Consider the following 12,927-nt stretch of genomic DNA (forward strand, 5'->3'; position numbering starts at 1 on the left):
TCTGCAGTAAAATGCATTTCAAAAAGCAACAGCGATTTGAAACAGGCTGAAAACATTTTGCTTTAAAATGCACTATTTACAAGTATTTCTATGCAATCAAAATTCTTCAGTTCAGCTCTTGCCCCCACCCCTCAGTAAAGCATGGGCAAGTGAAAGCCAACTATATACTGGGCTGCATCAAAAGGAGCGCGACCAGCAGGTTGAAGGAAGTGATCCTGCCTCTCTACTCTGCTCTTGTGGGACCTCACCTGGAGTATTGTGTGCAGTTCTGGTGTCCTCAACATAAAAAGGACATGGAACTGTTGGAACAAGTCCAGAGGAGGGCCACGAGGATGATCAGGGGACTGGAGAACCTCCCATATGAAGATAGGCTGAGGAAGTTGGGGCTGTTCAGCCTGGAGAAGAGAAGGCTGCGTGGAGACCTCATAGCAGCCTTCCAGTATCTGAAGGGGGCCTGCAGGGATGCTGGGGAGGGACTCTTCATTAGGGACTGTAGCAACAGGACAAGGGATAGCGGGCTCAAAATTAAACAGGGGAAGTTCAGGTTAGATACAAGAAAGAAGTTCTTTACTGTAAGGGTGGTGAGGCATTGGCACAGGTTGCCCAAAGAAGTTGTGAATGTTCCATCCATGGAAGTGTTCAAGGCCAGGCTGGATGGGGCTTTGGTCTAATGGAAGGTCTCCCTTGGGCAGGGAGGTTGGAATTAGATGTTCTAATGTTCTTTCCAACCCTGACCAGTCTGCGATTCTAAGATTCTGTAAATTCGGTATATTCCCCATTTAAGCAAACTTTCCTTATGGAAGAAGTTCTGACTGAAAAATATTCTAGGGGACCTTCACTTCAGGGGGTTAAAATGGCCAAGGCTTCTTTTTACATTGTTCAGCAGCATCAACAATGACACCAACCTGCTGAGATCTGATACAAAGTGAACCACTACTGCTCTTAATCACATCACACCCTGGAGAACTCTTTCAGTTCTTTGTATATAAAGTTAATACTTAAATAGTATTTACTCCATTTTTAGCTTCCTGAATGTAACTTAGGAAGTGGTCCATCACCATGCCACTAGCAAGATCCACCTGCATTACCAGTAAGTTTTTCATGGAATGCCTGCAACTGCTGATTCAACTAATCTGTGCTCCTGAAAAGGTTATGAGAAATTTGACTTAAGAATTTAAAAGGAAAAAAGAAGTCAATACAGATAGTCAAGGTAGTCCCTCTATGACTAAGAAGCTGAGAACAGGTCAGATTGGAAGCCTAAGCATATTGATGATGCTCCTTGGTGGTACAGTATTTTAGAAGATGCAACTGAAACGTGAAATAAGAAGTAGGTTTTCAGAATTATCAACTTTATGCCAAAACAATCAAAGCACTGGGCATATTTCCAAAGCCAAAAGTTTCATTTCTGTTTAATAAATGGCTGCTTTCAGAGCGTTTTCTTAGTTATCATGTAAATCAGAAGTCTAATAAGCAGAACTATTTCTCCCCATGCACTGTCAGCTTCATTAAACTGAACAAAGTGTTTAATTATTTTTCTCCAGAGACCGGGGAAGTTTCTATTCAAAGATGCTGATGACCTTGGTTTGAAATGTGGTTTCCAAACATCAGCCTTTTAAAGGAAGCATTTAACATTTTGAATCATAATATAACATAGCGGCTAGCTTGACAGCCTCCCAGCTGGGATGTAAATGGGCTGCTCTGAACTTCAACAAATGGTCTACTTTAGAACATGAAATATTTGGGAAAATAGCCTGTTTCTATCTGAGCAGAATGTGCAGGAGACACTTTTCATATTAGGGATTTTCTTCATGAGGTGCACAAGAACAAAGAATTTTTTTGTCTTTGTATTAAAAACACCAAGAAGAACTGGGTTCCTTTCCAAGAGCAGATGTCAGGACTCTAGCTAGTTTTTCATGGATGCCAAAGTACCATGCAAAGTACTTTTATGAACATCTAGATTCCACTTGCAGCTGTAATAATATCATTCATGAATACAAATCACTAAAAGAGACCCCTGCTACCGTCTAGACAGCATTTTTGATATTGGACATTTCAAGCAACAGATGGGAAAGCTCTGCTATGGTTAGGAACACAAGAGGTTCCACTTAAACTTGAGAAGAAACTTCTTCTCAGTGAGGGTGACGGAACACTGGAACAGGCTGCCCAGGGAGGTTGTGGAGTCTCCTTCCCTGGAGACATTCAAAACCCGCCTGGACACATTCCTGTGTAACCTTATCTAGGTGTTCCTGCTCCGGCAGGGGGATTGGACTAGATGATCTTTCGAGGTCCCTTCCAATCTCTAGCATACTGTGTGTGTGTGTGTGTGACCTTACCTCAGTGTAGAACTGGTTAATGTTTCTAATTTAAAGCACACAGATAGACCCTCATTCATACAGCCATACAGGTACTTAAAATCATGCGCTGGCATTTGTATTTCAAGTTACTGAGTGCCCCATTCTTTCATTTCTCTCCTGCTCTGAGAAAGCAGAGGACTGATCCCACCTGGAAAGTGCCAAATTTGAATCCTTAGCTACAAGCTGGTAAACTCAGAAAAGAAATGGAGAAATTGCAGTAGCTAACTTGGAATGTTCACAGTACTGTGAATACCCAATTTTTTGCCCTTTGATTCGGTAACCACTATGACCTTGAGCAGAGGCATTTGCACACTCACCAGACTGGCTAATCTGTCTGGATTTATGGAACCAACATACAAATGCTGTAACTAGAAATCTGTGCTTTGACCTCCTACCACCATAGGACCTGTAGGATTTAGGGATTCTAGAAATGAAAAAAATAATCATTCTAAGAGGAAACATGTTGCTCCTTTTCCTTACAAAGTCAGCCTGAAAATATGGGTCTTACAAGCTAAGCACTAAGCTTGAAAGCAATGTACAAGAGATGCTGTTTTTCAGAAAGAAGGTTCTGCTGTGGTCCTTGCTGATTTACGATATGGGCACAACTTCTAATTTAGCCTAATTTGGGGAGGTTTTTTTAAACAATTTAACTGCCAGATTTCCTTGTAAACCTCGTGCTGACCCAGCCCATGATGACAAGATCACAGTTGACAGGAATCTGTTCTATTGTAGGGAACCAGAAGCAGTAAAATATATCGCAGTTATCCTTCAAATCCTTAAGCAGGGTGGAATAGCACACCATGACAGCACTCCTTCACTGTCAAATTACAGCATTTCACCATTCAGTCTTCTTATCAACTAGCCTCAGGTACGACCACCAATTTCCCATAAATATCTTGTGGGATGGGCTCTCAACTGAGAGACCATCTCAAGCTTTTGCTGAGGACAGCAGTGTCTGGTGATCAGATCTCTCCACCTGAAGCTTCTGTATTGCAAAATCCCATTTCACAGCTAATTTCAATAATTTCAGCATGTTTAGAATTTCTCAAGCGGACGAGTACGTCTATTTATTGTTAGAGCAGAAAGTTAGCCTGAGGATGGATGCAGGATCTAGAAACAAGTCTGGAAACTTGCAAAATATTAAGCATTACTTTGTTTTTGCCAACACCAGTCACACCAGCACGTATGCCTCCTCCTCCTGCTCGTACCAGTCAGCTATTGCCAGGTGGAGGAATTGCCACTGCCAATCTACACACAAGCAAGAAACTCAAGAATCTTTAATAATGATTTCCATTTTCCTTTTTTTTTTAAATTCTGGAACATGCATGAGTGTAGTCCTCAATAGCACACACTTGTGATACACTAACATCATCTTCGTTTGCAAGAGCAAAAGCTTTCTGCAGTGTTTTAGGTTAATACCTTATTTTCTATGAATAAAAATAGTATTTTAGTATTCAGCCAACGGAAGGAAGGGAAGGCAACATGTGAAACAGTTGTGGAAAAAACCTCCTACATCCTTTCAGAAACAAACAGAACATGCCTACCACTCCCTTTCCAGAATCTGCTTGGGGAGAATAAAATCCTACGTATGAGGACATGGATGCATTTAAAAATACAAATTGGCAGAGTTAACAGACTTCTGGACTGGTTTATATCACATCAGGTAACTTTCAGTCTCACCTTGAGACCCACACTTATCTTGAGGCCCTGACCGCTTACTGTACAGTAACAGCAAATCAGTCAAGAGCATCAGCCATGGATCCAAGCAGAAGGAACCGCACAGTCCAATTTTACATTGTCTTCCACAAAAATAAAGACGCTGTACAGGCACTTCCCTTGGAATTAGAAATGTGGTAACTAAACGCAATATTCTAGAAGTTAAAACCTTTTACCAAACAACATCTTATAGTTTTTTCACTTTCTTGGGCAGACCTCCAGTCATCATCTTTCCTGGCTTCAAGTCTTCCCCTCCCCCGGAAAAGAAACTGAAGAAATCAAATGACATTCATTGTAACGCTCATCTGGATCCAGAATGACTCCAACAAATGAAACAGCAGAAAAAAATGCACTTGGCAGAGTTGAATGTGATGGAAAATCCCCTGAATCCACTTTCAGCCATCTGGGCCAGGGCACAGGAAATCTTTATCTGTGACACCAGTCTGAGTCCAGTTCACGCTAGCACTCTGCGGGTGAAAGCTGGTATATGGACATACCAAACAGAAGTCGGGAACTGAATGCCATATAGGCGTGGAGCTTCCTTCTCACTGCTAGGGCCAGCTGCTGCTGAGGGGTCAGACTCAAAAAGGCAGGCATGGCACAAAGAAATGAATGAAAAGCTTGTGCTAGAAAATACAGCAAAATCCTGTGATTAAGCACCACCACAAGGAATCCAACACCTTTGTCCTGGGTTCAGCAGTAGCAGTCATGTTTCTCCTTCTTGGTAGCTGGTGCCCACTTGCTGTAAAACAGCTACCTTAGGCATAAACATCTTTCTCCCTTCAGCCACTAACGACTATCTTTTCCACAAAATGCTTAATTAAAACTATTTCACAAGATAGAGCTTGTTCTAAAATCTGACTTCTTTTTCTATGTTGCTCCACAGGATTCGTAACAGTTGCAGAAGTAGAGCAACAGGTTTGATTCAAATTAGCTCCTGGCTCAATGCAGACACTGCAGTCTGAATGTTTGCGCTGAGGAGGAGCACTACAGGGGATTTTCTTGGGCTGTGGTTTATTTTTTTAAAGAAGTTACCAAATTAAGATGTATGAAAAGAGGAATGGAGCAAAACAGCTATGAAACTTGCTGTAACAAGCTATAGAAACTTGTGTATATCAGAATTCTGTTTACATGTACTATTAACGTTGCCAGGTTACGCCAGATAGTTAACTCACAGTTTCTCCTCACACAGGCAATAACTCAAGATGAATCCTTATTCATGGCTAAGTACTCCTTTGCAAGCTATCAAACAAATACAAAAGCCCATAAAGTCTACATGCAGGAAATGAAGTCTTTGTGAAAATAATTCACATTTTTAACTGCATCCAGGACAACCTTCTGAAAACATTCTTTCAGGGTTTGGAATCAAAAGTTCACCTTAGTGCTCTCTATTTAGCTCAGCAGCAGCTTGTTATCCAGTTGTCTGTGTGCATGCATGTAGCTTGCAATTCAGCTGATTAAATAATGTTTGAGACGTGTTGTCCCTGGATTTACTGAAGTTGTCTAAAAAAAGAAGTTAAAATAAGCCGTTTCTTGTCTGGTCAGAAGAGGACTGCATATAAGGAGCTACTGAACAAGAAGTTAAATAGTTGGTGTCAATAATCACAAAGAACTAAAAAGAACTGCTTTAAAACCAGAGAACAAAACCAGAACATGCAGTTATTTTTGCTGCCTTGCAGGAAGGTTATGGTAATAGGACATTTTCAAATGTGTTCAGTGATCTCACAGGGACTGGAAGAGATACCACTGAAGGTCCAAAAGAACTGAGATTTAAATAAAACTGGTTCTGAGTATAAAGCCAAGCATTCTTGATGAACCCACTCTGTCCAGAGTCAGATGCCTTGGACGGATTTCAGGTATTGGAATTGATACTAACAAATTCCCTGAAAGAACATTTACAGGAATTCTTCATCAGCAACTGAATACAGAGGAAATTCTTTTCAAGGTAAACAGAAACACTGTGAACAAAAGACCCACCACTGCTTGGAGTGGTCTCTAAATCCAGCCACCTTTACATCCTTCAAGTCACTGCTCCTGCGCAAGGGAAAAACGTACTCGGCACATGAGAGTTAATGTAAAGAATGAGTTCAGTTGACTAGACAGCAGTGAGGCTGCCCCTTTTCTTACTGTTAGTTTAAAATACAAATGAGATAAAAAAATCATCTGAATGCTTTATTTTTGTCTATGTAAGTCCTGTTTCAGCCTTGACTGGGATTTGTGTTGACTTTACAGCCACAGATTCAAGGACTGAAGAAACAAGAGTGCGGGCACATTTCCCCTGCAGGAAGTAAGTGTTCTTTTGGAAACAGGTTTGCTTGCTGCAGTCCAGATCTGTGGCTTTGGGAAGGGACTTGTGCCTTAAGAGATTAAAGATCTTTTCAGATGAACCAGGAAGGAGGGGAGAGGGTCAAAACTGGATTGAGACACAATCCTGGAAAACTCTTCTTTCTGATGGAAATAATCAATTTTCTTTATTAATTACTTTCATACTCTCTCATAAATAGATATAAACAAAAATCCAAACAGGTAAGAAACAGTAAGTGCAGTATCTTGTTCCCTGCTACTCAAGGGAAATCACTGGTTATGAGGAAGATTAAACACTACCATGCCAAGCAATAATAGTACACTTAAGAATTTTAATAATTGAGTAAATAAACATTATAGGTATTTCAACAATGTATGTCAATATAAGCCACAATGGTTTGAATCTCTTTGTGTAGGACATTTTAAATGTGCTTTGAAGTTTTTGTGAGTTAACTGTTCTCAACAATCAATTGATAAAGATATTGCTCTGTTGAGCAGTACACAGCACTTTTTTGTCTGTGGAGTCCTGGCACAACATACACCTCTGTTTGTGTTTGTGTGAGTATGTGTTTTCTACAGAGAGCTGTAGACTTTTAAGGCTGTTCTTTTCACTTCAGTGGAAAGCTGACTGCAGGAAGTTTTAGGGCACCGTGATTTTGAAAATCTTTCAGGAGACATCGCTCAACACTTTGAAGAAGAATGTTAGAAAACATATAGCCTGCAAATCATCATAATAGCTTTATTTTTCTTCTCACTTGAAGCAATGGTGGAAAAAAAGCAGCATCTGAATCCCTATATCCAAAGTTTTGCCAGTATTTCAATAGCAAGAAAAAGTATGCTTCTGGCCTAAAGTCATAAAAAACAACATGTCCTTTAGGACAAACACTTTTAGTCAAGTTATAAATCTTTCAACACAACAGCTTATTATGGGAAAATAGAGAGATCCTTTCATTAAAATAACATTTTAAAGCACAAAATCCTGAAACAGTGGAATAAAATCTGGGTACACCATCCTCAGGCACTGACGTTCTGTTCAATTGCTGTCACACCAGGCAGCCTACTTTTTCAGCAAGTGGCTATGATAAAGACAATTTTATTTATTTATTTTTTTTAATGGCAGAGTGGTAAAGGAAAAATCTGTTCATGTTACATACTATTCTAAAAAGAAAGAAACACTGTGCAATTGTGCATGTTTTAAGACTAGAGCTTCTGGCATACAACACAGAGCCTAAGTCAATGTAAACCCATGGTAAAATAACAATACTAGTGTAGTGTCACAAAAATCAGCTGATTTGCAACATGTAGAAACCAATGAGTAGAGAAAGAAAGGTGCAAAAGGTTGCAGGTAATTGTGACAAATCTGAGTAATTATACTGAAATAATATTCAAAGAAACAAGACAAGTGTCATTCTGAAATTTAGCGGCTTGGCGTCAGACTGTTCTGGCGGTAAATTCATTACATGCACTAATGCCACTTGGTGAATTCTGTGTGCACACAGCAACGAGACAACAAACACATTTTAGTCTAGCTTTTATATGAAGAATTTAATTATCTATACATGTAACTAATTTTAAAGGCTGTATTACAGTTGTTAAAGCTGCAGGTTTTTATATATTTATATAATTTACATTCATATTGATGAAATACTGAAGTGCAATTGAATAAGGAGCTTCACTTGTTCTTTGCACCGCATGACAGGTCAGAAAGAGGGAGACGGGAAGGATTAGAAACGCTACAATGCTGCCAGCAGGAAATTTAGAAATAATGAAATACACAAACCAGAACATAACTAAATGGTAAAGTAATTAGTAAAACAGCTACATTGTGCTTGAGGCATTGGGAAGAGAGGGTTTCTGCATTGACAGCACCAGGCATTTCATCAAGAGTTTGTAACTAATGCTGGAAGGACGAACATGGCTTAGCTACAGCACATCTACCACATAAACTTGACTGTAAGCTCCATTTAATATTAATTTGTATAAATTCCACAGTCTAGTTTAAAAAATGTAAACATTGGAAATTAATTGCAGGGAGATATTCCTATACATTCTTTCTTGTCAGGAAAATGACTTGTTCAAAATGTGTTTTTCCATACTCATAAGAAAGTAAAGATGAGAAATCAAACTTCATGTAACCAAGATGAAAATGAAGAAGGTAATTCTCAAATCCCACATGAATGTAGCATTCTATTGATTTCTGATAAGAAAATGCAAAAATTGGAACATCTGAGACAAACTTAAACCAGGGTTTTTTCTAATTGTATGCAGCTAAAAGTAATGTGCAAAATAAAATTAACATAACTGGGATAAAAACATTATGCAAGGTTCATATCTCTTGCATTGGAAGGAAGTTAATTTCTTCTCTCCACAATGTATTACACACTCAACAAGGAACACCTGATACATACAGTACAATAACTACAAAAGAATACCTTATCTGTAATTGGGCACATTTAAAGTTCCTTAAACTGATTTAACTCCTTCTGTTCTTTTGTAATTAAAGAAAAAAAAAAAAGAAAAAAAAAAAGAAAAAAAAAAAGACATATTGACAACACTGGACAAGGGAACAATATAAAAGAAAGGTACATAAAGTCTCCAATTTATGGACATTTGGAACAACTTTAATAGCACATGCAGCATTCCTTGATAGTGGGTCTTTTTGCACAAACAAAATTGCAATGAAGAAATTTAATTTATATTTTTCCTTTAAAAGGCTAAAATATATATTTAAAAATAATTTTGAAACTACTGAAAGCACCTGTGCCAAGGTGGAAAAATTAGTTTGGTAACTGTGAAAGCCACAAAAGGACCCACTATCCTCTGATTTTTTTGTGTTTTTTTGTTTCATTTTAATTTTGCGTCTATATCTGTAGGTAATTAACTCAAACATTGTGATTACATGCAACTAATGTAAAATGAGGTAAACTGCTCTGCAGTGTGTTCTTCTACTCAGAAGGCAGTAGATGATCATGCTGGAAGCCACATGATCAAGGCTGCATCTCCCATCATCCCTCTGGGCAGTGATATGGGATAGTGGGTCTCTTTGAGGACTTTCAAGCCTGAGTGGGGGATGGACAACATATGATTCCTAGAAAAAGGAGGAAAACAACACATAAGCAAAACAAAACAATGAGCAAATTCAAGCTAGGAAAATGAGTCAGGCATGTAAACAGCATGGTGCAAAAATGATAAAGGGTAACATGCTACAAAGGGTATGGGAACTAAAAATAAAACAAACATAAAATAAGGTTTGCATTACAGAAGGTCTTCAAAGAGACTTTGACAAGTGCAGCAGTGGCGAAGCTTTGAGTTCTGCAAACCACAGCAGAATCACAGCAATGCTGCATGTTTCATCTTAAAAGTACTATACAAATAATCACAGCATGGCAGCAGAGAGGGTCACTTACATTGCTGGCTTGGGTCCATGTCTGTTGTCAGCTTCACATAGTTGGATGGAAAGAGACCCACTTGTCCATTCACCTCCCCTTTCCACCAGTCTGGGTCTTCCTTGTTAAGGACGTTTATAATCTGGCCTTTATTGAACGCTAGCTCATCGTCATTCTGTGCGGTGTAGTCATACATGCCAATTACTTGGCACACTGTAAGATAAAGGAAGAGGTCTATCGCACTGGTAATGTTTCAGCAAAACACAAGCTATGTATAAACCAACTATGAACGCTACAGGTGTCACACTGATCTGAACTAGTCCTGCCATGGTCCTGCTGCACTCTTCTGTGCCCCTGTACTGGTCCTTAGCTGAGCCCTCAATAAATTGGCTCAAGTGATTTATAAAAAACAAAGTTTCCTAACAGCATTGCTCTCTCCATCAGCTTACTGAGGGGTCAGAATCACAGAAAGGTTTGGGCTGGAAGAGACCTTAAAAATTATCTGGTTCTAACCTCCTGCCATAGGCAGGGACATCTTCCACTACACCAGGTTGCTCAAAGCCCCATCCAACCTGGCCTTGAACACTTCCCAGAGATGGGGCATCTACAATTTCTCTGGGCAACCTGTTCCACTGTCTCACCATTACTTTTAGCAAGAAGTCAAACACTTCAATGATGTTAGCTTTCTATTGACACTTCTCTTTTGTTTTTTTTTTAATATTTACACATACACATTTCCCCACAAAAGCACTAAATTTGTTCGCAACGGACAGAAAAGTCTGGGAAACATGTTAAATTCCACTACCTGAAGCCTAAAAAGGCACCCTCTTTTCTAATTAAGCACTGCACATGCTCAGCATAGCTCTATAATTCAAGAGAAAGGCAACGGTGCTATCCTTAAAGTACCACTGAGGTGTTAGGAACACAAAGGTCTTCGAAAAGATGAGAAAAAGAAAAAGCATCCTAGGTGATTTAGGCTGCCCTTCTGGCACCACAGGACTGCTTCCAACAGCCTACTTTCTGTTTACTTATTGTGAAACTCATCAAGTCTGACAAGTTCTCAGAATACAGCTGCTTCTATTCAATTATAATAGAGCAGAGTTTGTAATTCTCTAAAACAGGAGGACTGTTTATTTAAATACTTCCTCTACATTGCTGATGTTTTCTCTGTGCCAAGTTACACTGCTTCTGGCATTTTGCCTTGAGACACAAAACTTCTAATTAGCCTTGCTGTCAGGTTCTCTCCTTTATATTAAACCTAAAATTTTCTTCTACTTTCATTCTTGTACACAGCCAGCAACTTTAATTTGTCAAACAGCTCCTCTCTTTTTTAATTAATATTATTCAATTGCTTTTAGTTAACACTTTGTACCTGTTCACAAAGATCATAATCCTTTAACAGGACTCCGTAAATGTCTCAATGTTTAGCTTTGTTACTTGCAAAGGGGGTGGGGAAAAAAAAAACAAAAAAAAAGAAGGAGGCACTCACTGTCATTTGTAACACCTGGCACATCAAGCAACCAAAGTGTCCATTTCCCTGGCATACTGGAGATAAACTAGCATTTCTAAAGGAATATATATTATGGCATACTCCTGGTTTGTGCTAACACGAATTTGACTGTAAACACCATTGATGTTCACATTTCACTTTAAAGACCTCTAAAGCTCTTTTACAGCATTCTTGTTACAGGTTATTACTAATATTAAGAACAATAAAAAAATTTAAGCTGGACCATACCTGAATATTAAACTTACATTAACATATTTGTAACCCGTTCTAGAGTTAATTTATTTGAAGAATAAATTCTTTATATTTGACGAATTTTTCATTCAGATGATTCTCTTCTACCTCAAAGAATTTTAGGAAATTTGGCATGGTCCAGCAGTATCATCAGGATATCTAAATAGTCCAGTGGGATCCCAAGAATCACCTTAAAACTTGGGGAGGCCATTTAAGAGAATTCTTGAAGAGACAGGACTCCTCAATTGAACCTGAAGCAGTGACCTGCCTCATCTTGGTCTTATTTACACTTGGTCACAAAAACTAGAATTCACCTTAGTCCTATATAGGAAGCTTTTACAGTAGTCCCAGCAAGGAAGTTTTTCACTTACTTGAACTCCAAATGCCATCGCTAACTACAAGAGCAAGCTATAGCCTACCTTCTCTGAGCTGCACTTGTGTTCAGCCTAAAAGTTTCCTTTTAGAAAGACTGCCTATTGATTAACACTACTCCTGCTGCAACAGCAGAAGGAATCCAGGCTCTCATATAACACTTACAACCAGTACAATCTATAATGTCGTCTTTCTTTAAACAAGCAGAACGGGTGATATTCTTTCCCTACTATTCCGATACCGTGAACTTCTCTGTGCCTCACTAACCACAAGTATCAGTAAAACAGTTAATTTATCAACATCAGGAACAACACATTCATAACACAAATTTAGAAAGGAACATGTACAAAGCAGCAGAAAATTAAGGAAACCTCAAAGTATAAAGCAAAAGCGTCCATGCAACAGAATTTAAAAAAAAGAGTTGTTAAAGTCATGCAGTCTGCATTACAGTATGGCAGATGGACAGCATATACATTAAAGCAAAATGACAAAAGAAACAGAGGTCTTGATGATACTAGTTTCTGATGGATCGGCTACCTTTAAAACTCAGACTGTAATGGCACATTCCCAGACCCTTCATAATGTACCACTTTGGGGATTATTCAGCCCTTGTAGATCATTTTCTTCAGGCTTTCCATGTCTTCTGCTATAGTAAGCCTCCCCACTAACATAATTCCTATAAAGACTCTTGTCAAGCATTAACCTCTTAACCTTTTACATTAACCACACAGTTAGTGAGGCCATCTATCACAACAGAAAGAAAAGCTTCTTATCCTCCAAAATTAAAGGTCTATAACAAAGTTTGATAAAATTAAATGTCATTCAGATTCTTTATGTTCTGTAGGCAATTAGAAAAGTGCTAAAAAGTTTATTCAGTAAAAGTTTTATTAGCATGTGTGAAAAGTTCCACGCTGTCAGACCTGAAATAACTAAAAAATGAAAAAAAATCCCATCATATTGCCTGGTAAAAGTATGTGTCACAACACTGAGCTACCATTTTAACTGCAGGACCCAAACTCATGAGTCTTTATAGAAGTCTGATCTTCATGACCAC

General features: G+C 38.7%; 1 protein-coding gene across 10 annotated transcripts in view; it reads right to left on the reverse strand.

Annotated features, from left to right (window-relative positions):
* The window catches only part of ITSN1 (intersectin 1), a 136,418-nt gene that overhangs the window by 14,079 nt on the left and 109,412 nt on the right, over window positions 1-12,927 (reverse strand). For all 10 annotated transcript variants that reach the window (XM_061453654.1, XM_061453647.1, XM_061453645.1 and 7 more), the window contains one exon: window positions 9,782-9,973. In XM_061453654.1, coding sequence (XP_061309638.1) covers window positions 9,782-9,973 — 192 coding nt within the window. The remainder of the gene's footprint in view (window positions 1-9,781; window positions 9,974-12,927) is intronic.

The sequence above is a fragment of the Pezoporus flaviventris genome, unplaced genomic scaffold (assembly GCF_033815535.1).
Source record: "Pezoporus flaviventris isolate CSIRO_AGI_PZ_B2104156 unplaced genomic scaffold, CSIRO_AGI_Pfla_v1 ptg000015l, whole genome shotgun sequence".
NCBI lineage: Eukaryota > Metazoa > Chordata > Aves > Psittaciformes > Psittacidae > Pezoporus > Pezoporus flaviventris.